Genomic DNA, 27,495 nt, shown 5'->3' with positions numbered 1-27,495 from the left:
AGTAAGTTGTTCTGTAACCCAGTTAGGGACTCACCATTGTTCAAAGTCAGCAGAAACATAATACTGACTACTATTTCTTCCTCTTACATCTTCATTTCATGACATGTACAAAGCCTCCATGGCATAATGTCTAACCAGTTTTTATTTTCCTTTTTACACACATGCTGTGCAATGGAAAGACATCAGGGGCCAGTTTTGTTTAAAATAAGAAGTTTCCATTATTGGGCTATTTCAGTTTCTTACATTGCGACATACAAAGGAATCCAATGTATGGTTCCATGGGATGAATGTTTGATGTACCTGTATCATTTCCTACTGCAATTATCCCAAATGTCTGCACACCGCAGACGTGTCACTTATGACTACCATTTCCTTTAATATACCCACTTTCCCCACATGCTTATACCTCCCCGCCTCCCAGTCTTCTTTCCAGGCGTTACAAATATTAACTGGGAAAGGGGCAGTACTCTGTTTTGTGCACTGAAACGTTAGCTTCCAGTTACACATGCTGAATGGCTATCTATGAAGCTGATGATAAGCAACTTTTGAGTCCATACTGTAATTTTTTCCTTCAGCAGTGGCAATAATCTGAATTTCTCTCCTCTGCTAGGTTTTCAGTTGCCACAAAACTTGCCAAAGCTTTCCATCTTGAGATCTCTACTCTTCTGTCAGATTTCATTGAAATTAGTAAGTGTGAAAATAAAGGCAGGGAAGTACAGGGACTGTCTGAAAGACAGAGGACGATAAAAGTAGATAATATATTGCCTGTTTTGGCAGAAAATGAAACCAAATAAACTCTGTTGTTGTTTCAGGCAAATCAGTGACTTGGAAGTATCTGAAGAGCTGTTTATTGGACGAACTTGAGTTATTCTTTTCTTGACTAACAAAACAAACATTCTTCATCACTAACCAGTAAATTTCACACAAACAGGAGAACACTTAGGGGATTAGTTTATGGATTACTGTAAATAGAAGAGCAAGAATAAAAGGCTAATTTTATAGCAGCACATATAAGCATAACAAATTAACACATCAAGACCTGAAGATCCAGTGTGTTCCACACCAGCTATACAATTACTATAAAGTAAGTTAGCAATATCCCTTTGTCACTGCCTCTATTCCTGAATAATGGGGTACAGATGACAATGTACAGCACAATTTTTTTACTCGTTCATTCCTTTGTTGCTAAATAATCTGAGTAGCAAGAGAAAGCTTGTTAAGATTTTTTTTTAGTAAAAAACCTGAACATTTTACATATGTCCACCCAGTAAGTACAATTGTATTCAAAATCTTCCGTTTACAACAGAATAAGATTGAAGAATGCATTTTTACAGATTGAACTGATTATCCTCATTCATTTCTTCCAGTACTTCTTCTTGAAGCCCTTCATTTAGAGAGTGAAGTTAAATAGGGTAATTTTGAGATGTGCACTTCTGAGCTATGCATACATGTTTAACCATGTATTTAGAAAATTCTGGTATATGAAATTTAAAGAACTTTATAGATTAAGTTTGGGTTTGGAGGTAGCAGCAGAAATCATGCTTCTGGTTCAGCTATAGCTTTCTTTAAGGCAATAAGCAAACCACTCAGCTAAGGAAAGTGATTTTGCGAACGCTGACTGCTCACAATTCCAGATTCAACTGAACAGAAGCTTCACGTTCTGCATCAGATTTGAGCATGCAAACACTACCTTTGCAAATCCATTCTGGAAGAGCAGTATAGCTCAACTATCACTGCCAAAGCTCAACCTAAAACTAGATGTATTGGAATTGACTAGGACTGCGGGATTACACACATTTTCGTATGAGAACATTGTTCAGTAATTCTGTTCCCTGTCAGCAAGCAGTAGCCCGCGAGAGATTTTCTTGGATGAAGACAATAGTTTGAAAATATTTGATTATACTTAATTAAGCCTGGGGACTGTCACCATCCTTTTCAGCAATAATTGTGGTGTAGGAAACTTACAGAAATTATGGTAATTGTGTGGAAAAAGCGTTTCAGTCCCGTAATGGTAGTCATGACTGCATATCACTCTCATAAGGGACCTGTTCTAGCTAAATTATAATGAAAGAGAGCTCTAAAGTAATTCAAAGACTATGCATCATTTTCTACTGTCTTGAGACAGTCAATGAGATCTATTGGTAGTTCTCTCATGAAATATTCTAGCAAGAAAATAAGCTAAGACTAGGCATTTCCTTTCACACTGAGCCTTCAGCAATTACAAACGTCAGATATGGATTTTAGGTAAAATGTTTTAGTTAAACAGCACTGAATTGTGAGGTTGTAATGCATAAAAATATGCTGATAAAGTTTTTGAATAGGATTAGTACCTCAACTTTCCTTATGATTATAAAAGCTTCTCTCAATTTCTTACTCTGCTTGCATGGCTTATATGTGTGAAAGGAGAAAGGACTCTTAGAAATAGGGAGTAGATTACAACACAATCAAAAATTGTTCGTTTGGGATTTCTTTTAGAGGTGAAAAGAGGACAGAATAGTTCTTTGGATTTTCTTTTTCTTTACTCCCCTAATCAATTACCAGTTGCTCTGACAAGGCAAAACCAAAATGTCCTACTTCTCAGTATTACACAACTCTTTCTATACCACGTGCCAAAGTAAAATGGACTTGCAAGGAGTCAAGGAGTCAATTGTTGCCACTCAAAATCTCAGCAACGTAGTCTTAAAATCCTCCTTGCAGTTTATGTTGGATGCTCTTTTAAAATTAAAACTTAGTAAGCCCATCTGTTCCCCTTCTCCCTATCATCATGAGTAGAAAGAATAAAATTAAATACTCAACTATTTCGTAAAGTATATCTTGATAATAAAATAGAATTCCTAGCAAATACCAGGATATTTTAGCATAACAAGAAATCTAAATTGCCAAGCAAGAAGTATTATAATTGGTTAAACTGAGCAGCTACGACTTATACACAGACATCACAGGCTTCATAGTAGCTGCAATATTAAAATTACTTTTTCAAAACCATGTTCAATTAGAGAAAAAAAACAACCACCAAAAAATAAAGAATTTACCAGCGTTCTATATGAAGAGTTGAGAAGGTCCGCAAGGCAGCTTCTCTGGTTAAAAGTTTAAATCCGCACTGCGTGTCCCTGATCTCTTTGACACAGAGAAACCACACAAGGAAGTGGAACCCATACATAAGAAGAGTTCGAAAGTAAGAGCGCTGTGGACAAAAGGCAAGTAGTTAGATGGTTTCATTTAAGCGATGAGTGAAGTGTTTGAACAGAGCTGGCTTATGGGACAAAAATCCTGTTTCAGGATAGCTTTCAAAGTTTGTAAACTGTTTTTGTTTTGCACTGGAATAAAACCAGAACTTTTCAATTGTTACAGTGAAACAAAATTATAGCTGAAAAGGAAAGACTTGCCAGTCAAGCACATGGTTAGGACGCTGGCCTAAGATACGAGAAGCCCAAGTTCTTGTTTCTGCTTTCCCTAATTCAGAGCAGCTTTTCATTCTGGATAATGCCTTATTAAGTGGTGCAGGAACCTGCACCTGGATTTCAATTAATGAGTGGGACAGCCATAGTACCTTCTGCATGGTTCTCTGGCAATTCCCCCAGGAAAAGAAGAGTGAAGGAGGAGGGGTATGGCATGCTACATGCTCTATTCCACTGGACACTTACAAGTTATTTTTTTCCACTCTATCTAGTCCTCTTGTATTCCTAAAAATTAGTTGAGCAGGTCCAACAAATTCAAAAGTTACCAGGACAAACAATGGAGAATAAGCCAGCAGGACTGCATAGAGTGCTATTCTTAAGAATACACACTAAAAACTAAACAGGTTCCAGCTGCTACTCTGACACAAAAATGAGGGGGAAAAAAAAAAGTTTTATATTATAAAAAAAACCAAATGGGAGCATCTCTTGTTGTTTGCCACCCACTTCTTTCATTCAAGACTGCATGATCTCCAGAGCTTGCACACACCATGTTAAGGCACTTAAGGGAATGCAATTAGAGAATGCACTTTTTTGCAGCATATGATGGACCAAGTGAAAACAGGACTAAAGTAACAGCTGCTGTGCAAGAAAATATTTCTTTTTATACTTCCAGCAATGTTACAGAGTCACCTCTTTGGTTCTTTTGCAATACAAAAAAAATACAAATGTATTTTATGTTCCTGGTAAATGTTCTCCCAGCCTACTCTTCGGTTACACTTTTGCTCTTGACATCATAATCATACAGGTAAGTTTGTCCATGGAATCCAGAGGCTGGATTCTGGGTTTGCAGAGGGCCCTTCTAGTCTTTTATTCAAGACAGCTGCTGAACAACTAGAACTCTGATCCACAAACAGCTTCTGAACTCACTGCTGGTCTTAAGCTGAATTTAGCTGCAAATGAAGACTGCAAACCAAATACCATGCAAAACCTTTAGGGGCCAACAATTTAACTGGTAGCATCTCTGGGTGATAAGACATGCCTTTAAAGCTAATAATTTCAAACCTCACTTGAAAAATGAGAAGATGCTCAGCTTACTATGTAATATAGCCTTTGGCTCAAGGAAATTCAAATTCATACCTTGTGCTTCTCAGAAAAGTGCTCTAGCCCAAGGTTAATGGTGGATCCCGTGTGGATTCTTTGGTTCTTTTGGTGAAGATGAACCGCTGTGTGACTAAGAACACAAGGCTACTAGTCCCAAAAGGGAAGCTCTAAGAGGCTGCATGACTGTCAGCCAGTGAAACTGTGCACTTACTTCACAGAGAGGAGTTCTTGGGTTATGTTCATCACTCCCAGGACTATTTATTCATGTCATACTAGGGATTCATTAAAGTACATTAACAATTTTGGAGGCAGAACAGAATTCTTGATGTCTTGAGACTGAATTCAAGGGTGAAATTCTGGTCTTAATAATAAATCCCATACAGCTGCTTTTCACAGCTTCATTCTACTGTTTTAGATGCCACTAAGCCCAAAGAGAAATCCCAACTTCTCAAAGATCGTTCTGCAATTTTCTTTTATACCTATTGTACTACACGACTGTCTCTTTCCAATGTTGTAAAGGCAGTCTTTCCTTTCCAGTCTAAGGACAGCTAGGTGATGAAATAGTCTACATATTTCAAACAGAGCAGTACTACCTAACCAGTTGGTGATTCCTTTATCAAAAAGTCAGACACATGGGGAGAAACAGGAAGCCAAGGATGGACACATCCTAAAAACTGTACTTTTGCATTAAAAGATAAAGTCCTGTTCCAATTCCCCCCCTTCATGTACCAAGACCTTCAAAGATGAAAAGAAATGTGAATGCAGTGAAGAAAGTTTATCTATATTCAGTACCTGACCACACAATGAAGCATTTTTACTGGGCTCAAATTTATCAGCTACATGGTCTCCATGTAGTAGCAACACTTCCAGGATACACTGGCTGCACGGCTAACAAATAACTGCAAATGGTATATATTCTGTACTACAAGCACACAAGTACCATGCCAAAGATCTATCCTAATTTCTGATAATGATGGTGGTTTCGGATTTGGGTTTTTTTGGTGAGGATGCCAGCATACACGCAGCGGTATTTACAAGCAGTCTTTCCAGTGAGCCACTCCAACACTACCTGATAAACCAGAAGGAAAGATTAAAAGATCTACCAGGGACTGAACATTACCAGTGTAACTTCTTTTGAACTTTTGTAACTATTTTAGTAGTTGTGTATATATTCTAGAATCATTCCAAGCATTAAACATCAGTATAAACAAAGCTTACTCTTGAGAACATTCAACATGATGAGCACATCCAATGATGCTGAAAAAATTAGTCCAGCAATGCGTCTGTTGCAATACAAGTTCCATGCCTGTGCTTTGTCAACTACTGCCTGCCAAGACATCAGAAAACCAGATGCAAGATAAGAGCGTGCTCCTATGCATCACTGTTTATTCCACAAGAGCCACACACAAAACAGTACTGTCTGTGTGATCAAAACAAAAATTTTATTATGAGTAATATGGAAAAATTACAGTTTCCCACGAATTCAGATACTATTCAAACAGTTTGCTGCTAATTATCCCTAACTTATTTTAAACAGGTTTCAAGATCTGCAGATCAAGCTCTTGCACTGGAAGGGAATCAATAAAAATGAACTCAGCGGTTGCCTTCCAGTCTGGCCCCAGTACTGGTTACTAGCTACTAATTCTGTCAGGGATTAGAAGCTCTTCTTGTAAGATGTTCACAACCAGGAAAATCAAATCCACAAATTGGAACACTAACTGACACCAGTTCAAAGTGCCTGAAATCTAGAACATATCCTTTACATATGATGGAGCACACACTATGCTTATGACAAGCTTTTCCTTTTTTGTTAGCTTCCATTCTTTTACAAATATTGATTATTTAATTGTAAAATCTGTACAGAAGAATCAAATAATGGAAGTATTTGAGTATTAGTACACAGCAGGAAATGGAAACAAACCTTTGCTATTGAGTCCTTCTCCAGATGAGCTCTAGAACCACAGGAAATAGCCATCTGGTTCTGCACAGGAATACAAATTAAAGAGATATTATTTAAGCTAACATTTTCTGAATCAGTGGAATCTTTTGCTGAGAACTGTATAACTTCAAAGCAGTGTACCTTCTGCTTCCTGTAGCTGCACTTTTTCTACTGCTAGATTCTGAGGCTAAAATCAGTCTTTTCTACAACTAACAGATCATCTAAAGGGTTTTACTTTTGCATATGGCGCATACAAATTGCTGCAATTTATTCAGGTCTGGTTTAGCTTACACTGTTCCTCTGAGATATGCATACCAAAAATGTGTTAAACAGCACAGATAAGCATTCAGCATTCCTAGGCACTTAATGTTATAATGTATGTTTTCCCTAAACATTGCACTATGGAAGGGAGAACAGAATAAAGTACTTGTTGCACTGATGTACCTTCAAACAAATAAAATGCCATGGTATCAGCCAAAGAATAAAATCTCAAATTAAATCAAAAGACGTGATCAAAACAAAAGGTTTAAAATTATTCTCACGCTCTGGTATCAGCCAAAAATAAAATCTCAAATTAAATTAAAAGATGTGATCAAAACAAAAGGTTTAAAATTATTCTCATGCCACTACTTCTCACACGAAATCTCTCAGATCTACTATATGTAAAAGTGTAGGACTGATGCTGGACAACCAGCAGCTGCTGCCGCCCTGGTAGTAGAAAGCATCAGGGAAACACCGCTGCCTGGCAGCTCCCGCACTTGTGGTCCTGCACTCGCAGACCGCGACCCTTCACGCAGGCGCATCCCTCGCAGGTCCTGCTGGAAGCCTGCACATCACTTCTGGCACTTCGGGAAACTAGCTACAAGTACCTCACTCATCTGCATACAAGTGGAAAATAAACCTCAGTTCTTTCAAGTCAAGCACCCAAAAGAGAATGACTACGCAGGGAGGAGCTCTCGTCCCACAGGTTTTTGAATTTTTATTTACAATAAAAGTTCTTCCAAATACTGTCATTAAACTAACAACGCTAAGAAAAGAGAATCTCTGTAAAATAGGGTGAAATTCAGATGCATCCTTAAAGGTATATAGGATGACATCAGATAAAAAGAAAATACGAAACAGTTAACACAGAAAAAATTGTTTTTTAACTGAGTAGGCAACACATGGTGTTTATACAGAGTAGAACGACTTCAAAGGAAGAACGGTAAATAGAACACTATGTACTGCATTGAAATAGGCACAGTGAATGCAAAGGAGGTAAGGACTCTGTGGAAGCTACCTTCTGACAGCCCATTCTTACAGCTTCTAAGCTTACACCTAGGTCTTCAGACTTACACCTGGATCTTCAACCAGATCTCAAAAACCTCAAGTTGAAGCGAATTATAAAAATCAATCTATATGCACGTGTGTTAAACTAAAACCATGAGAATTCATACTCACAGGCCATGGCTGAAGATTTTTTAGACCTTCTTCTACTTTTTCAATATCTTCAAATTTTGTAGCTCCATCTGCATCAGCCATAAGAATTTTTTTCCCCCGAGAACTAAAGACACCCTGCAAACAAAATAGTCAATAAAAATCAACACCTTTGAAATCAGTATTTGTCTTAAGCTAGCTGCAAGACACTCCAAAAACCTAATGTAGTAACTAGAACAGCGGTATCTCAAAGATTCAACACAACAGGTGAGTCAATATTCTGCTACTAACAACAATTTATCAATTTATATTGTAGTAACAGCTAGAGACTTCACACGCTGAGTAGTGTCCCACAGTGACAGACAATGCATGAACACAAAAGGCTAACAATCCCTCTCCAGAGAAGCTTGCAAATGAAAAGCTTTACAACCCCAAAATCCAGAGAGACAAGCTGCTATGGTCAGCTACACAGGGGAGCACAAAGAAGCAGTGATTAGGAGCTGCCACCGCACTGGGTAGCTTTTCTTTGTCATTTGAGCTATGGAAAGGAGGATGCAGTGCTATTTTTTTCCTAACACTGTTTCAAGAGAATTCAAGGGATAAATTAGTTTTGAGAAATAAGTCTCAAGTCACAGTATCACTGCAAAACATTTGTGATGCACAGGTCTCACAACTTGTTTTGCCCTATTCTTGGTCAGACATCTCTGACAATTTTTGAAGGGGTCCAGACATAAGAACAATTAGCAGTGGGTTTTCCAAAAGTACTGTCGTAACCAAGCATGTGTGACTTTGGAAAAACCTGTCAAGAAGTAGTAGCATATACATCCAATCTACACTCTGCAGTGTAAAAATATATCACACAGAGAATCACTCTCCTTCTCTTGGAATAACTTTAAAATAATATCCCTTACAAAAGTTCCACACATTCTAATTTAATGTTCTCTCCAATTGCTATGGTTACTCATGTTTCATAAGAAAAATTAAATTGACATACTAAAGATAGGGTCTATAATGCAGATAAAGACAGTCACTGATAACTCTTAAGTGATACCATCCTTTTTCATAAAAGTAAGGTGTCATTCACCTTAGGAAAAAAGGTTCCTTCTAAATGTGTAACAGCTATTTTATTTTTAGAACATAATGATTTTATGATAATATCTATGTGAAAATTAATATGCGAAAGCATAAATTGCGCTGGTTCTACTATCAAGTGCGGGTGAGAGCAGTGGGCTTCAGTTAACACAAATTTTGCTGGATGAGAGTGTTTGTTCATTAGCCATTTTCAAAACCACTACTATGACCTAGAAAGCAATGTTTGCAAATTTAGCTGTATTTTCTCTACAAAAGCTTCACTTTAATCCTTAAAGATTTTTTTTTTGGTTGGTTGTTTTTTTTAAATGCAAGCCTATTTCTAAGTGGAACAAACAGGAACATGAAATTCAAGTCTAACTTTTCTTCTTTTGAATTCTCATATAAAAAAAATTGCTATTGATCTTCCTTGCAAGAAAATACTGTTTCCAAGATCTAAAATAAGCTTATTTTGAAAAGAGTTTTTGCCTTAATTTATAGAACCTGTACTCAGTTTTCTGATAATCATTTTGTTACTGTACTGAATTCAAAATGTCAACCAGCACAGCTCTATCTTCTGCATATTTGGGCACAGGTAGTTCAGACAGAGGAGATGAAAGTGTCAATTACCATCCTGACTGCTCCTCCTTTCCCTCGATTTTTTACCAAAGAAAGCACTCGCACTTTGTCGCTTCCATATTTCTTGCAGTACTTCATTGCAACCTGATAGACACACAAAAAACCAGCATAAAACAAAAACGGGAATCAAGGCAGAAGTTTACAATTGCTCACCCTTTTTTAAAAAAAAAATTAATAGCACAGAGCTATAACCACTTCAGTCGGCACAAATACATTGCCAGTGTTTGCTGGAGTCTGTTTGGGAAAATAAAAACCAGTTCACAGTCAACAGAAGAAGACTGAAGAAGCTAGTCATGTTCAATAAGAACAGGATATTCCCCCAAGCAATTCTAAACCCCATTCACCCAAGTCCAAAAAACTCAATACTAACGTAATGTATATCATACTACTACAGACCTTTTATACCAACACCAACAGTTAATCAAAGAAAAATAATTTTCTACTACTGCTACCTATTTCTCACTTGTCTAGCTGCTATCTGCGGTTTTAAACAAAAATTCACAGTGATCTAAAATCCTATTCACACTGCAGGGATGTGCACATTTTGTTCCATGTTGTGGGGAAGAGAAAGCATGAGTTTTCTCCTCTTAATTTTTAGTAAAGGTTGTCTCAAGTCCATGGCCATTGTGTGCTCAATTAGAAATTATACTAGAAGGAATGCAAAGCAGTCAAAAAATATATATGAGCAATCCTTAATGGACAAGCTTAAGGGAAGTAAATGAAAAAAGCAGTGTTCATTTTAGTAGCCAACTCAAACATCTTCCAAGAAGTAGTAAAAAACCCCTCAAGCTGGCCAGCCTTCCTTTCCAGGGACATACATCAAAGTCGAAGCAGAAGAATGCAGAACTATTTTGTAAATACTGCTACTGGCATGGGGATTTTTAAATCAACAATGCCATGAACAGCACGGGAAAGAGCTAGACAATGTATCAGCTGTTCTCTCAATCACAGTACAGATCAGCTATTTTAAAAGGCTTTTTAGCTTCCTCAAGTTCATATTCACATCACTATGCACATGTAGAATATTTCGTATGAAATTTCTTGAAGTTAAGATTAGAATTTTTAGAATCTCAGCTACAGGAAAATGGCTGTCACAGCCGCCAATCAAGAACACTAGTATTTGCAAAAGAATTATATGTGTATGCATGCGTGTATGTGACATCCGCAACGCATACAGGACAATGACAGAAAGTATTCAGAAACATGAATTGTAATTGTCAACTACTTCGAGTACCAAAATATAAATGCAAAACATTGTTATATACCACTAACGCAGTACAAAAATCCACACCTCTGATTACTTGGCAAGACACTTCTTTTTCTTACCTTTGTAGTTTGATCTTTACTACCATCATCAACAACTATTACTTCGTAAGTGAATGAAGGATCTCGTTTCTTGAAAATAAAAACAGAAATAATGCATTTCATTCCATTTCTTAAGTAGGTAGTAGGTCTTTCAAACATCAGCATTCTTTTCTCCCTAGCACTTTTTAACTCATTCATGGCTGCCAACAGACACCAATATGATGTAGTAAATTTGTTAAGATAGCACAATTAAAGAACTTTGCCATATTTGATGCATGTTCCATTACATTGGCTTGTCATAGTTTTCCTCAGCTACCATCTAGAACCGAAAAATCAATTTAGTTGTAAAAGATGAAAGCTCAAAACAACATCACTGTTAGGAAAACTCAAACGAAACAAAACCTGCAAACCTTCACAATGGGCTTCTTACTCAGAGAACAAATCCTAATGAAGGACAGACCACAGAATCATAGAATCAATCATAGAATGGGGTTTGGGTTGGAAGGGACCTTAAAGATCACCTAGTTCCCACCCCCCTGCCATGGGCAGGGACACCTTCCACTAGACCAGGTTGCTCAAAGCCCCATCCAACCTGGCCTTGAACACTGCCAGGGATGGGGCAGCCACAACTTTTCTGGGAAACCTGTGCCAGTGTTTCACCACCCTCACAGTGAAGAACTTCTTCCTTACATCTAATCTAAATCTACCCTCTTTCAGTTTAAAGCCGTTACCCCTTGTCCCGTCACTACATGCCCTTGTAAAAAGTCCCTCTCCGGCTTGCTTGTGGACCCCCTTTGGGTACTGGAAGGCTGCTGTAAGGTCTCCCCGGAGCCTTCTCTTCTCCAGGCTGAACAACCCCAACTCTCTCAGCCTGTCTTCACAGGAGAGGTGCTCCAGCTCTCTGAGCATCAGATGCTTAAGAGACTTGTTGGAACAAACCAGGATTTAGTTTAGAAAGCTAAATATATGGTGAATCCTTAACCTCTGTCTTGGAGAGATATTATGCATACAATGATACTTCATCATATAGTAGTATATTAAAATTTTGTTTAATTTAAAAATACCTTCCAGCATTCAATCTGAAAGTAACTGGTAAGAGACAGAAGCATTACTTCTAAGTGTCTAAGTAATACTGTTTTAGTGTACACCAAAATACAAAGTGAATAGATCACTGACTTTTTATATGTAGTACATAGAAAAATAAAATTTTGAATGCAAAATGAAAATACCTGTCTTTTTTCTAGGTAATTCAAAGCTTCATCCATCATAAGGGGCACTAGAGAAAAGGTGGAGAAGGTCAAGTTAGTAGATTATAAGATGCAAAGCACCCACACAAGCAAGCTGAAAACAACCACAAAGCAAAGTTGAGCAATTGTCTCTTTCATGCAACACCACCTTCAGTAAACAAGCTTAGCACCTGCAACTCTAAGTCCTGTCCTTTCTGAATGCAAAAAAGAACACTGAAGAAAATCACACATGTTAAGACGGGATAAAAACATTTCTTCTGAAGATAAGAACCAACTTTCCATTTAAAAATATGTAATTCTCGACACAATATTAAAGGAAAAAAAATAATCATTCTCCATGACTGACCCTGCAAATCAGTACTGACTTTATCAATTTAAGCAAGCTGACAGAGAAGGCAACAACAGACTTTCCTAACACTAGTCACTAACATCCCTCCTCTTACTAAGGCTGCTGGCCATGATGCTTCAGCCAACAAACAGGCACTACTTTTGCAGCTAATTTATCTGCAGGTTAGAAAGACATTCAACCTTATGGTTATCTTTGCAGTATATGTTCATTCCTGAGCACATCTCAGGTGATTATTCTATCTCCAGAGAGAGACAACTAAATGAAAATCACATGAAGCATACTAAGACCTTGTTTACTGAAAACAAGTGTATGAGAACCAGGACTGAGGAATGCACTGGACTTGAGAAAGGGCCATACCTGCCTTGTGCCCAGATGCACTTTATTTGTCAACAGCTCTCTTAATGGAATCCTAAACAGCTTAGTATTTTCACTCACCAAGAAAAGGAATGACAATGTGTGCTACCACATCAACCCCAAGTACAGCTTTAGAGCGTGATTACTTCTATCGCATCTGAAAGCCTTCACTTTTTAGTATCAGGTACTAAAGGCCATACTCTATATACCATATATATGTCCAAGTCAAACAGAAACCCGTGAGATCATCCTTTTTTCCTGCTTGCCCGAAGTGGCTGCTGTTGTTTACAGAGTGGGAAGCTCTCAAATCAATTTTAAAAGTCTTTTTCTACTTCTTGCCTTACAGCATTTACAGGGGCAACGAGCAGCCATTCTGCAGGATTTCATTAAAATAAAGAGGATTCTTACAAGTGCCCCATGCTATTTTTAGCAGCAGAAATCAAGTTACATAGTGTCTTAATTTTGAAATTCAATGTACTTGGACTGTTTTCTGGAAACTGTGTCCAAAATCAGATACATAATTTGGCCTGCCAGAATCTACTGCTAACTTAAACTGACCTCCACATTATTAGAGTAACAACAGATAGATTTTCTTCTTTTTCTCAAGACAAGAAAAATCTTACACCGGTCTTCCTCATTGTATGAAGGCACAACAACAGAGAGTTCCCTTGTAGGGGGATCGTGTATACTTGGTACGGGTTCTTTCCTGCCTTCAGCGTTTACGAAGAACTTCTCTTCTTCGTGTCGGTGAAGGGTTGGCATTTTTCTGGCAGTTACATGAGCGATCATGCAGATCTGTGATGAAAAAGAAAAAGCAGTGAGAAAAATCGTTGAGCATTCTATTAAAGGTTTACCTAGCTGTTGAATGTGCTATAAGGGGCCACCGACCGGTATTTCGGTAACGAGGTGGGCCAATGGTGCAGCACTTCATCCGCTGACCGAACCGCACAGGACCAAAACCTCCTCGCGCCGTCTGATGACTCCATTTCACCTCCTCCGACCACGTCAGCATCATCGTCTTGCCGCCGTTTTCCACCGCAAAGCGTGAAGTCTCCGAAGCTCCGTCCGAGCCCACGGCCCCTTCCCCAGGTCTCCCGACCACACAAGCCAGCGCGGCCTCCAACCCGCGGAGCCACCGAAACCAGCGGCACGGCTCGCGACCCGCCACAGCCACACGTGCTTCGCAAAACCGAGGTTCTGACCGTTTTTACGGGTGGCTACAACAACTCCGCAGAGCCTGGGGGTTTTTTTGGAGCCCCTTTTACTTGGGAGCACCGCACGGGCGGTACTGTTGGCGGGCAGCGCGATGCCCCCTCCCGGGTGCGGGACTTCTCAAAACTCGCCGGGGACTTCGGCCGCTCCGAGGCGTACAGGGCTGCCGCGCTCTTACCCGCGTATTTTACGAGACGGGGACGAAACGCTCCGTTTCCACCTCGCCGCCAGGCCGTTTCACGCACAAACACCCCCCCTCCCGCCTTGCCAAGACGCGTTCCCCGCGCAAGCCCGGTTCCCGCTGACAGGCCCTGGGCCGCGCCACCGCCGCCGTCCCTCACAGCCGGGGCAGCGCCGGGACGGTGGGGGGGGGCAGCGCCGGGACGGGGCGGCCCCGCGCTACCGCCCCGCAGACCCCCCCATCCCGCTCCCGCTCCCGCGGCGCGGCTCTCACCAGGAGAAGGAGGAGGGCGGCCAGCGCGGCCAGCACGGCCACGGCTTCGGGCAGGGCCAGGGGCAGCGGCAGCGCCATGGAGGGAGGGCAGCGGCCGCCGCCGCCACAGCGAAGCCGCCGCCTTCGCCGTCTACGACCGCGGCGCAGCTTCCGGGCGGGCGGGGCGGGAGGCGGCGGCACATCCGGGACGGCAGCGGCGCCGCCATGGCGACGGCTTTCAAGTAAGCGACGGGCCCGCCGGCCCCGGACCCCCGCTCGCTCCTCGTCCCGCTGTGGCGGGCGTTCCCCCCCGCTCCCCCAACGGGGCCCTTCTCCCCGCCGCCGCGGCAGTGCGGTCGGGGGGGAGAGGGCCCCAGCGCGGTGTCGTTTTCGTGACGTCGCCGCTTCCCGCGGCTGAGGTAACGCCGGTCGCGGGCGGGTAGCGGGGACCGTCCCGCGGAGCTTCTCCTCAGCGCAGGCCGCCCCGGGGCCGCGGCGTTGGGCAGCGGGGGCTCCGGCCTCGGGGTATCGCGGTAGGGGAAAGAGGTGGGCGGGCGAAGGGGCGTCCGGCGGGGTGCTGAGGGGGCCGGAGCCCCGAGATGGAGGAGGGCGGGCGGGCGAGCTGGGTTGGTTCAGTCTGACGAAGTCATGGCGAAGCGCGGAGAGCGGTGAGGCCTTCGGCTGCCTCGTGGCGTGTGGAGAAGGCAGGGGAGGGTGAGCGCGGGGACGGGTGGAAACGCGACTCCGGATCGGTACTGGGGAGGGGGCGGGTGGGAGGTGGGTCGTGGGGAAGGGTGGTCAGCCAGGGAGGCTGCGGTGCCTCCGTCCCCGCGGGGGGACGAGGCCCTGAGCGATGGATCCGCTCCGTGGACACCTGGTGTGGGCGAGGGACTGGGCCCGGCGCTCCCCAGAGATCCGGCCGGCCGGGGCCGTGCCGGGTTCCTGCGGCGCTAGACGTGGAGGAGGGCGGCCTTCTCCCTCCGAGGACAGAGGTGCAGGCAGGACGAGTTTAGTGAAGCGTTACCAGGAGCTTAAAACTGGGGAGTTCAGTGGCTTCCCGTTTATAGCTGCTCCTCGTACAATCATAGAACGGGGTTTGGGTTGGAAGGGACCTTAAAGATCACCTGGTTCCCACCCCCCTGCCATGGGCAGGGACACCTTCCACTAGACCAGGTTGCTCACAGCCCCATCCAACCTGGCCTTGAACACTGCCAGGGATGGGGCATCCACAGCTTCTCTGGGCAACCTGTGCCAGTCTCCTTGCTTCTTCCAGGTTTGGGGCTTAAACGTGGGAAACAAGGTTTAGCAAGTGCTCTTGCGTGAATTGGAAGAGAATAGGCCATGTGTTGGGGTTAAAAAACAGTAGTACAGGACCAACGTATGGGGAACCAACAGGGGTTAATTGATGCTTGCCATCGTGAGTTGCAGTACCTCTCTATGTTAGTTTGCATTTAGAAAACTTGACTTTTCCAGTTATCCTTTTTTTTCCAGAAGTGCGTACTTTTAACAAAATTGAGAAGGCTTTGTTCAAATATCAGTGACGCTTTTATGAGTATTTTTTACTTTAACGTTCTGTGCGTAAAATACTAATACACAAATGCTGTTAGTAATATATAATTAATAATAAGCGTTAATTATTTCTCAGCTGAAGCACTGCATGAAGCATATTTCTTTGTTTTGTAATTTCTTAAAGTTTCTAAGAAAAACTAACATTTCAAGACTGTAAAATTGTTTTAAACCATTTTATACATCTGAATACAGTCCTTAAACAATATTTCAGATGCTCTAATAAAATTACCCGTGCTGCATTTCTTCAGAAAGATTCTACACCCTTGTCTCAATAAACATTCCTTTTGAATTAAAACAAGTAGTCAAGGTTGTTGAGGTGAAAGCTAGTAGTTTGTGTTTGGTGTATGTGCAGGCAGGTTCTTTATAAGAAAGAAGCATTTTGGAAGTGGATATAGGAAAACATCTTTTTCTTAGATCAGTTCCGAGTTTCCTCATCTTCCTGTAACCATTTTGCCGGTCATCTTGATTCTCAAATTATTTGTTGTTGTAGGTTCAGGCTTGCTTATCTTTTTTTGCTCTCTCTTCCCTACTTGGGAGCTTGCATGTGAACTTCCCTTTCTGTTTGTTTTAGAACGGTGGAACCATTGGAGTATTACAGAAGATTTTTGGTGAGTAAAACACAATATGCATCTATAAATTGCTTGTAATCAAATTTTTTCTTGCTTGGTTCTGCTTTTCTAATTTGTCGGTATGAAAATCTGAAACTAGAAGGGAAAAAACACCTCACTGAGCAGGGGAAAAAATGGTCACGCTCTTCAGAACATGTTTTTCCATCTGTCTGTGGCATTGATGCTGCAGTGGGTTGTGTCCCTGTTCAACTTGATGGATAAACACTTCTGTTGGCCTCGAAAGGAATGCTAGTTAAGTTTGACCAAGATGGCGATGCAGGTTTGTCTAGTACAAAATTGTCAGACCAGGCTCTTAGATGCTACTAAAAATGACTAACAGAATATTGCTGCTAACCATCCTTACCGTAACTGTGAAGGAAAACCACTGACTTTTTGGTATATTAAATTAGTCTATCCATTACTAAAGTAGTATTGACTTAGAAATGGGTCCAGTGTTACTGCAGTCAGTTTTGGTTCTTGTAATTGAACCAAAAGTCTTTGCTTTTGAGAAGCTTGAGATTGTGATGACTAATAATTCAGACCTAATGTGATGGTGAATTGGTGCAATTTCTAACTTAAGGTTCAGGTATTGTACAGCTTCTGACTGACCGTATTTGAACATTGGGGTTTTTATTGGGGGGGGCGGTGGTATTTTTTTTTCTTTTTTTTTCTCTAGTTCACTCTAACATTAATTTTAAGAGCTCCACTAGGTGGGGGAGGGGAATTGCCTACAAAATTAAACAGTGCAGACAGGTAGAAGCTCTTATTTTAAAGTATCGTTGAGTATTCGTTCTTGGATGATATTCTGAATCTAGCCTGTAGTACTTACACTGAGACAATCAATCTATTGTTATATTTACTTTCTAAATAAATTATAATAATTTTTTTTTTTCTTGCGGGCCTACAACCACAAACTACGTATCAGTTGATGAAAAACTCGCTAGAATGTTATCAAGTTTTCCCTAGCATTTTTGTAACTGCATATTTCTGCTAAAAAGAGAATACTATTTTATATGAACTCGTATAGCATAAATATTGGTGTCTTGTGTAATAAAAAATGTTTTCTGATTTGAACTTTGTAATTTTTTTTTTTTTTTTTTTTTTTTTTAGAAAGAGAACTGTCGACCTGATGGAAGGGAGTTAGGTGAATTCCGGGCAACCACTGTCAACATAGGCAAGTTATTTGGAATAATAATAATGGGGAAGGTATTATTAGTGTCAGATTATAGTAGTTAGTGACACTAATGACTTGCTAATCAGTTTTCTTGGTGCTTGCATTCTGAAACAAGAAAGAGGAGGAATTTTTATTTATGGTTTCAAAAAGCATTAAAAAGAATGCATAGTACAGTAATACATTTGAGCAGTGTTACTCAGTTCTGCTCCTGGGCTGATATGCACAGCACAATTTAGGTGGTCGTGGAAGCTTGTCTCTTTCTAAGATCAGCAGCGTATGTTATAGATGCTGAAGGCAGTGTCTGGGCATATACTGATGTCCTTGGTTTCAGCTGGGATTGAGTTAATTGTCTTCCTAGTAGCTGGTATAGTGTTACGTTTTGGGTTCAGTATGAGAAGAATGTTGATAACATACTGATGTTTTCAGTTGTTGCAAAGTAATGTTTAGACTAAGTCAAGGATTTCTCAGCTTCTCATGCCCAGCCAGCAAGAAGGCTGGAGGGGCACAAGGAGTTGGGAGGGGACACAGCCAGGACAGCTGACCCAAACTGGCCAAAGGGGTATTCCATGTGACGTCATGCCCAGTATATAAACTGTGGATTGCTGCTCAGGAATTAACTGGGCATCGGTCGGCGAGTGGTGAGCAGTTGTGCTGCGCATTGCTTGTTTGTGTATTCCCATTCTTCTGTTATTATTGTAATTTTATTATTGTTACTATTATCATTATTAGTTTCTTCCTTTCTGTCCTATTAAACTGTTCTTACCTCAGCCCCTGAGTTTTACCTTTTTACTTCCAATTCTCTCCCCCATCCCACTGGGTGGGGAGGGAGTGAGCGAGTGGCTGCGTGGTGCTTGGTTGCTGTCTGGGGTTAAACCATGGCAACTGACCAGTGCAAAATTGATGCCCTAGCATCTAGAAAGAGGTGGTGACTCCTGGCTTCTGTTTTATTCTAAGCTTGATGAGCAATTGTCTCAAGCAGAGGCAAGATGCTTCTTATGCAGTGAGCAGCAGCACCTTACCTGCCTTTCTTACACCTCGTAATTTCTGAAAGTAAAATACAGGTTTGCGTACCACCATGGAATAGTTGCTGATTATTGCTCACACTTGACACTGCAGATCTCTTCCATTTTACAACGCTGCCTTCCATGAGGTCTTGCTGTAAGTCAGCCAGAAGGTGGGCTTACAGTAACCATCTATGATTTCTGGTTTAAAAAAGTACACCAGAGATCAAAACTGGGTCCAGTCCTTCTCAACATCTTCATTAATGATCTGGATGATGGGGCAGAGTGTCCCCTCTGTAAGGTTACAGATGACACCAAACTGAGAGGAGTGGCTGATATGCCAAAGGGTCATGCTGCCATCCAGAGGGACCTCAGAAATGAGGAGAAACGGGCCGAAAGGAACCTCATGAAGTTGAACAAGAAGCACAAAGTCCTGCACCTGGGGAGGAACAACCCCATGAACTGATATATGCTGGAGGCTGCCCAGCTGGAATGCAGCTTGATAGAGAGGGACCTGGGGGTCCTGGTGGACACAAGGTTGAACATGAGCCAGAGAAGTGCCCCTGCTGCAAAGAAGGCCAATGTTATCCTGGGCTGCATTAGGCAAAGTATTGCCAGCAAGTCAAGAGAGGTGATCCTTCTCCTTTATTCAACACTGGTGAGGTCACACCTGGAGTGCTGGGTCCAGTTCTGGGCTTCCCAGTACAAGAGAGAAATGGACATACTGGAAGGAGTCCAACAAAGGGCCATGAAGATGATGAAGAGACTGGATCGCCTCTCCTGTGAGGAAGGGCTGAGAGAGCTGGGACTGTTCAGCTTGGAGAAGAGAAGGCTGAGGGGGGATCTTATCAATGTATGTAAATACCTCAAGGGAGGATGTAAAGAAGATGGAGCCAGGCTCTATTTGGTGGTTCCCGGTGACAGGACACAAGGCAATGGGCACAAACTGAAACACAGGAGGTTTCCTCTGAACATCAGGAAACACTTTTTCCCTGTGAGGGTGACCAAGTGCTGGAACAGGTTTCCCAGAGACGTTGTGGAGTCTCCATTCTTGGGAGATACTCAAAAGCCATTTGGATACAGTCCTGGGCAACTGGCCCTAGGTGGCCCTGCTTGAGGAGGGGGATCAGATAAGCTGCCTCCATCAGTCCCTTCCAGCCTGAACCGTTCTGGGTGGTTCTGTCTGATTGACTGTTTAATAGAGAGATTCTGTTCCCGCCCTGGATTCATCGAGACTTTGCTAGCTTGTTTTTAGTATAAAATGATGGCAAGTAAACAGTTTTTGAAGGTGGATGTTACTTAAGGCCCTTTGAATGGAAAAATAGATTTTATTGAACAGCACTTTCTCTCTTCAGGTTCAATTACAACTGCAGATGGTTCTGCCCTGGTGAAGTTAGGAAATACTACAGTGATTTGTGGAGTTAAAGCGGTATGGTTGGTTTTTATTTTAACTTAGCTGTTAGCTGAACTTGTGCATTCATATTTAGAATGAATCTCCTGCAGAGTTACAATAATATGCCAGACACAATTACAGTCTTTCACCTGAGTTACTTTCAGATGTGAAAGTTAATATATACTTTGTCTGATCCTGCCTGTGTAGTCTGAGAACATGTATTTTTGTGGTGTGTATTGTGTATGGGGAAAGATACATACAAAAATAAAGTCTTTGTTATTTCTAGGTAAAAGCTGTATAATTGAAGAGTTACTGAATACTGATCAATAAATGCATTGGTAATTAGTTGGCTGGACTATTAAGTGCCTTGTAGCCTCAGCTTGACTGCTGGCCTGACATGGAACAATTCACATCCCTGTATTGTGTTTTCCCATAGGAAAAATACAGACAGGGACCAATTAAAAATGGCTCTTGTAAATCTCATTGTAATGATAACTGGGAAGAAAATGACCATTTGTAGATAGAATAGCTGGAAAGTCTTTTGGTACAAAATTCAGCTCTTCATTTTTGTCTTTTTTTTTCTAGGAACTTGCTGCACCTGCAGTAGATGCTGCTAACAAGGGATATATTGGTAAGCTTTTCCGTACGGATCTTACTTCGATCTTGTATTGCTTCAGCTAAAAGGCTGTAATGATGGGACAGATTGAGTGTGTTGTGAAGACTTCTTAAAAGAATGACTTTGGGTAAAATCGTATCACTTTCCTTCAAATCAGTTTCCAAATTGACATATAGGAAGTGGTGCTTCAGAAATTTCAGAATGCCCCCTGCTCTGCTTGTTGAGTTTTCCATGTAAAGCTACTTTCTTATTGCTGATTCCAGGCCAGGCTGAAAACAAGCCTGCAGCAGGGGGAAGTACGTATGTTAAGAGGGGGAAGGTAGTTCATCTATAAAAGATTGTGGCATGCAAGGTTGTGCAAAGGCACATTATCTTTTGTCTTGAAGTCACAGTAGGCAAAAAAATTAACTCTTAAAAACAGTGAAATCAACCCCGCTTATTTCTAGGACAACTGTAGAAGTCTCAGGGGTACATCCTTGCTCCAGTTTGGAGTTTCTTTTGAAATAAAATAATTCTGTGGAACTGAGAGCTTAGACTAAATCCCCCTTTTATAAGGCATCTCCAAAGTATTCTGTTTTCAGTGAACTTGATTATGCTTAGAGTTTTTTCACAAATGTTTATGCATGTTTTTGCTTCAAGTCTAAAGCATCAGGTTTTTAATGGTTGATGAAAAGCAGATAGCATACCAGTAAAGTCAGGCAGTGAGATGAAAACACTGTCGTTTCTTGATCTACTTAAGAATGCTTCACACTTAAAGAAGACTTTGGGATGGGGGGGGGGTGTCATGATATTCATAGTAGGATTACAAACAGAAAATGGTAGTTAGGAGTATGTGCTTCTCCATGGAATATATAGTTTCTGAGTACAGGGTACGACAAGTTCTTAAATACAAACTAACGCGTAACTTTATATTTGAGGGGAGAAGTAGGAAGGCTTGGTTGTAAAATTCTTGTCTTGCCTCTCATTTGAGGTACATAAAATGATATTAAGACTGTATATTGTCTTATTTCTACTTTTGATATCCCATTGCCTGCTTTCTTTAGTTTTATGACTAATGATTCTTGCTACCTAGTTCCAAATGTAGAACTGCCATCCCTCTGTTCAACGAGGTTTCGCTCTGGACCACCTGGTGAAGAGGCTCAAGCAGCAAGCCAGTTCATTGCAGATGTGATTGAAAAGTAAGAATCATCTTAATGCATTTAAAACACAGACAGCGCTGCAAGACAGTTTTCTATTTCCTGGTTTACTCTCTCATTTTATTTTAGTTCACAGATAATAGCGAAAGAAGATCTGTGTGTTGCAAATGGCAAGGTAAGTTGTATCTCAAACTGAAGATGGACATGCTAACAAGATCACAATGTTGAGACGTTAAAGAAGGTATTTGGGGCTATACATTGTTTTGTTGTTGTTTTTGCTTTTTAGTCTTCATAGCTTAGTTTACATCTGAAATGTAAAAATCATATGATAGAAATAAGTATCTTTGTTCACGTGCCGAGCGTTTTCTTAGATATTGCGCCATTTGCTTACCTGCTGAAATATCTCACACATGCAAACCTTTTTTGATAGCTTGCTTGGGTGTTATACTGTGATATCATATGTCTGGACTATGATGGAAACATTTTGGATGCCAGTGCCTTTGCTTTGTTAGCAGCATTAAAAAATGGTAAGTCTTCCCTAGAGCAAGAGACATGCTCTGATTAGTGTTGCTTGGAGAAATATGTTAGTTTTGAATTATACGAATAGGTAGCTGGTTCACAATTCCCTAAGACTGCTTTTTTCCTGTCATTTGAATGCTGAATTACTAAAACGCAAATATGAAGTGGCAATGATGGTATGGATGCCATAGATGTGTAACACCTGGGGAGTGGGATCTTTTTGTATGCATGTTATTGCTCTCTTATAAGACTCATAGCTCTTCTGCCATGTGTTCTTCTGTGTCAGAGATCTGAACCTCGCGGCAGTGGTTGTAAATGACTTCAATGCCTAGATCAGGGTCTTACCTTGTTAATGTATTTTGCGTAGGCAGAATAAGTTGTTGGGGGGCTTTGCGTATTTGTCACAAGAGAATATTTCTAGCTTAATGCATTATAGTTTGAAAAAACTGTTTTCATGCATGCAAGATACGGATTGATTATTCACAGGTGTGTGGGTTATAAATGCACATAGGAGGTGGTAAGGGAAGCTTACAGCAACGCCTGCTTTTCTAACTGTGATTTGCTTGCCTTTTAATTCCTATAGCTACTTTGCTCTTGATTTTCCTGTCTCCAACACTGTATGGGTTGTCAGAGCAAGAGTTATCTGAAGATCAGGTTGCACTGTTTCTGTGGATATATAAAATTCATGAGATGAGACCATATTCCTGGTTTTTTGTATGTCCAGTAGGCTTTTGGTGGAAAAAATACTTTTTGTTAAATATGAATCTAAAGTATTGTAATTGTATGGCATTTTGGAAACAGAAAACGGTTCTGTGTAAGGAAGAACGTTACCTTGAGGAGAAAAATTAAATACTTCCTTGGACGGGTAGTTCTAAGCTAAATACTTTCCTCAAATTCAAGAATGTTTTTGTACAGAACACCAGTAATACAGCCAAAACTCTCTTCTGACTGATTTTCAGTGGCTTGAAAGATCAGCTTAAATATTTCAGTAGTCTTGGACATCTCTAGGCCTACTAAAAGCTGCAATGTATAATATTATACCATTGTCATTTTTTCATCTCTTCAGTACAATTGCCATCAGTTACTATAAATGAAGAAACTGGTTTATCAGAAGTTAATTTAAAACAGAAGAATCCTTTGATTATCAGAAAGCATCCGGTTGCCACGTCATTTGCTATATTTGATGAGTAAGTTCGTAACTGTTTTGTACTTATGAAAACAACTGTGTCTGTAAAAGAAGTGCAGGACAGAGGATGCTACCAGTGATGTTTCTGCACTTCCTCTGCACTGCTGCTAGTGAAGAGCACGCAGTCTCAGGCTGTGCTGCTGCGCTCGATCTCAAACCCGGGGCCTCTCCTGTGGAACTGACTTGTAGTTCTGTGGTACGAATGAGCATGCAGAACAAAACAAAGTCTGTCCAACTTCTTCCTGTGACTTAAAGCAGAACTGGTTCCCAACCTAAAAAACATGCTTGAAAGTATGGGAATAGGTATTGTTTTATGCTTTTTGCAGCATCTTTGAGACAAAAGAATGTTACCAATGCAATTAATGTTTCAGAAGCCTAGGTAAATAAGAGATAGAAAAGATGGTAATTTTTGAGTAGCTTATACCAAGGATTTAGTCAACAGAGGAAGAAAGAAGTAATGGTCTAGTTAGTTAGAACAACAGAACCTCTGGATAGGTGAAAACATAATTACCCAAGATGAAGTATAACCAGCACTCTTAAGTGATTGTTCATGAAGGTAAAGAATCTGATTATGAGAACTCAGAATAATCACATCTGATAACTTGACTCCTCACCTGAAATTGTTTACTGGCTTTTCATTAGTCCAAGCACGTTAAGTATGTGTTCTGCTGCTGTTTGTAAGAAATGCAGTTATTTATGGTGGTATCCATTTGAAAAGTAGAAAATGACAAATAAGATGCTGCTTGCTGTGCCATGAATCTGATTTAAGATTTAGGTGTATTTAGAGACATCAGGGGTTTATGGCACATTAATCTGTATTCGCAGAGATGATTACTAAGCCCCTTCATTCAAACATGAGATGGAGTGGGGGAACACCAAACTCAAATGTTGACCAAGTGATTACCAAAATGAATCAAAGCAGAAAGTTATCAGTACTTTAGAGTGCTTCTGTTAATTGCTTTAATACCAGTTCTTGTGGGTCTGAAGTTTGATGTAGACTGAGAGGGTTTGGACAGCGTGGTGGTTAGACAGTTGTCAGTAGGATATTATTTGCACACAAATCACCCATACTTACCAATACACAAAAAAATTGCCTTTGGAATAGAGCTTTCAGTCTGTTGGGCTTTTTTCCCTTCACTGAAACCAACTCTTGCATCAAACAAGTTACTTAAATCTCCCTTTAGTTCCTAAAACTAAATATGGAGGGGGTGTGTGTGCCTGTGTTGTGTGGTTTGGGTTTTGGGTTTTTTTGTAGTTCTGGTTTATTAGTTTTTCTACAGCTGTTGACACAGCCCTCTAAATAATATGCTTTAAATGGCTTCCAGAGACATTTTTCTTCTGTGCAAGAGCCCTCCTTGAATAAATAAAACTTCTGGGTTGCTGGGTAGTGTAGCCATGGGTGAGGAACACTGGTGCAGAGCATTGTGCAGCTCCTCAGCTGGCTCCCATGGAGCCAACCTGTACATAAATCATAAGTCTGATGCATCGAATGCTCCATGTGGTGTCATGCAGAGGGCTGATGCTGCACAGTGGATGTGGGTAGCATTATTAAAGCAGTATTTTTGAGTAGTGTAGCTAAGGACTTAGGTTTTCATTATGCATTTGCTATTAAATGGCAATCTGAAACTATTGGTGAAGCTTTAAATTACCCAGAAAACCTTCAATTATGCGTTGTATGAGTTCAAATTGAAAAAGCCTGTTACCCTTCCATCTATTTTATATTGGCTCCTATAGCCTTGCTACTGACTTCCCCCTCAACTTGTCATAAACATCACTTAGCATAGGTGTACTCCAGCTGCTAAATTGAATTTGATGACATCAATACTAAATTTTAGTTTACCAGTGTAAACTGAGGCTTCATGAAAGCTTCAGCTGAAGTCTTTCCTGTCATGATACCTGCACTTTAGCTAAATGTTCGTAATGGTACTGATTTTTTAATTATTATTATTTTTTAAAGAAACTAAGGCTGAACAGTGATTTAAGTTCAAGTTTTTCTTGTTGTGCAAAGTTGGCTTGTAGTTTAGATCCTTTTTTTTTCCCATTGGTTTGCTCTAACTTACTAAATGGTTCAAAATTAACACTATTTAATCTCTTTTAATGATGTGCATTATGTGACCTATGACAGCTTATTTTGGCTGCCTTAAGGAACCCAGTAAATCCATCACTGAACAACTCCCAGTCTGAGTGGTGTTAGTGAGTTCTCTGACAAGAACCTGAGAACTCCTTTGGTTAATTTACCATTGGAAATGAGTTTTGCCTTGAGGTCTGGTAAAGATTAGCGCAGCCTACACCTGAAAACAATGCCAGTGTCTTTGCGTAACTACCAAATAAGTGACTGCATACTGCACATGGCAGTTTAATGGCATTTTCCTGCAATACACGGGTGTCACAAATCTATGAAACTTGGGCATAAAGCTGTATTTTCAACAGCTAGTGTTTTAACAGACATATGCACTTGAATATGTGGAATCTCCCCCATTCTTTGTTTTTTTTTCTTTTTTTAAATTGGTGTATTTTGGTAAGAAGACAGATAAGCCTGAGCACTAAATCCACCTGCAACTATTTTGTAGGACTACAATATGAGTTAGTAAGTTATGTGTATTTTGCAGTAATGTTAATGGAGCAATGTATACCAATATGTCTGTGTATGTTTTTCTTTCACAAGCACATTACTCATTGTTGATCCAACTGCTGAAGAAGAAGACTTAGCAACTGGAACAGTAACTATTGTAACTGATGATGAAGGCAGACTATGTTCTGTCCATAAACCAGGTACTTCCATGTTTATTACACAGGAACCTATAGAGATGATAATCTTTTCTTAACCTTCTTTGTAAAATGTGGGTGCTGTGTGGTAACAGACCGTCTGCTTAAGTACTTATTAAATTACTTGCTCTTGAAATTAATTTTCAAAAATGTGGCATGATTGAGTGCAAAAAGAAATCCCAGCTTGACCTACATACAGCAAAGGGTGGATTTTCAGCACCTCTCCTTTGTTTCTGTTTCCTTTGCCTGAGGCTGGAGTTGGGGAAGCTGTATGCTCCCCAGGTGAAAGTTGTTGGTCATAAGAATCACTACATTACTTAATGCTCTCATTTGGAAAACACATTTAGAGATACATAACTGAAGTCTAAGTAGAAAATCAAACTGTTCCCTTTAATTTTTAGGTGGAAGTCCTCTTACAGGAGCCAAGCTTCAGGACTGTATCACCAGAGCAGTTACAAGACACAAAGAAGTGAAGAAGCTGATAGACAAAGTAATAAAAAGTATAAAGCCCAAGTGAACAAAAGGAGAGATCTTTTCAAAAATGGATTCGTAAAAATTGTATTTGTTACAGTGTTCACAAACCTTTTATACTAAATAAACAAATACCAATACTACATTTACAAAGCTCATTTTTTCTAAAATGTTTTTCACCCTTATACTATGTACAATGCTGCTGAGTGGTAAAAAATACAAGATAAAACATTCTGTTAAAAAATTTAACTTAAGGAAACCAGACCCTAGCTGCTTTACAGACGAAATCTTTAAGTTCTGTAGGGTTGGCTTCCAGAACCAGTTCATTTATTTCAGTGTAATGTCAAAGGTTCATTTTCCCCACCAGTAATATAAAACACTGATTTGATGTTAAGCTTTCTCCTTTTTAATCTGAAAAAAAAAATCAATTTTGTGGGTGGGTGGGAAGCAAGTCTCAGGAGTTTGGAGGGGCTGGTGTGCCTCTTTTTCTTTTACTTTTTGAGTGGCTGCCTGAATGCTGTTGATGACGCAGGTGAGCTGCTTGTGCTGCTGCTGCTGCCGCCATAGCCATTTGATGCTGCAAGAATCGCAACTG

General features: G+C 40.6%; 3 protein-coding genes across 22 annotated transcripts in view; 1 reads left to right on the top strand and 2 right to left on the bottom strand.

Annotated features, from left to right (window-relative positions):
* Positions 1-14,621, bottom strand: part of ALG5 (ALG5 dolichyl-phosphate beta-glucosyltransferase) — a 23,812-nt gene extending 9,191 nt beyond the window's left edge. Inside the window, exons 1-8 of one of the 2 annotated variants that reach the window (XM_069807964.1) lie at positions 14,483-14,621; positions 13,440-13,611; positions 12,096-12,142; positions 10,888-10,956; positions 9,553-9,645; positions 7,879-7,992; positions 6,421-6,480; positions 3,033-3,184 (exon numbers count right to left, since the gene is read on the bottom strand). In XM_069807964.1, coding sequence (XP_069664065.1) covers positions 3,033-3,184; positions 6,421-6,480; positions 7,879-7,992; positions 9,553-9,645; positions 10,888-10,956; positions 12,096-12,142; positions 13,440-13,611; positions 14,483-14,560 — 785 coding nt within the window. In that variant the 5' untranslated portion in view covers positions 14,561-14,621. The remainder of the gene's footprint in view (positions 1-3,032; positions 3,185-6,420; positions 6,481-7,878; positions 7,993-9,552; positions 9,646-10,887; positions 10,957-12,095; positions 12,143-13,439; positions 13,612-14,482) is intronic. The other variant, XM_069807965.1, reaches the window with a different exon arrangement.
* EXOSC8 (exosome component 8) lies at positions 14,585-27,043 on the top strand. The gene is made up of 11 exons (XM_069807967.1): positions 14,585-14,703; positions 16,602-16,638; positions 17,749-17,812; positions 20,169-20,242; positions 20,792-20,837; positions 21,895-22,000; positions 22,088-22,133; positions 22,389-22,485; positions 23,544-23,664; positions 26,329-26,435; positions 26,831-27,043. Exons 1-11 carry the CDS (start codon positions 14,687-14,689, stop codon positions 26,944-26,946), a joined length of 831 nt encoding a protein of 276 aa, XP_069664068.1. The 5' UTR covers positions 14,585-14,686; the 3' UTR covers positions 26,947-27,043.
* Positions 26,972-27,495, bottom strand: part of SUPT20H (SPT20 homolog, SAGA complex component) — a 36,680-nt gene continuing 36,156 nt past the window's right edge. For 15 of the 19 annotated variants that reach the window (XM_069807943.1, XM_069807950.1, XM_069807948.1 and 12 more), the window contains one exon: positions 26,972-27,495. In XM_069807943.1, the coding sequence (XP_069664044.1) occupies positions 27,355-27,495 (141 nt within the window). In that variant the 3' untranslated portion in view covers positions 26,972-27,354. The other 4 variants (XM_069807951.1, XM_069807953.1, XM_069807956.1 and 1 more) reach the window with 1 other exon arrangement.

Source organism: Haliaeetus albicilla, chromosome 20 (assembly GCF_947461875.1).
Source record: "Haliaeetus albicilla chromosome 20, bHalAlb1.1, whole genome shotgun sequence".
In the NCBI taxonomy this organism is placed as follows: domain Eukaryota; kingdom Metazoa; phylum Chordata; class Aves; order Accipitriformes; family Accipitridae; genus Haliaeetus; species Haliaeetus albicilla.
Note: the sequence above shows the minus strand (reverse complement) of the source record. Positions and strands in the feature narration are given on the sequence as shown.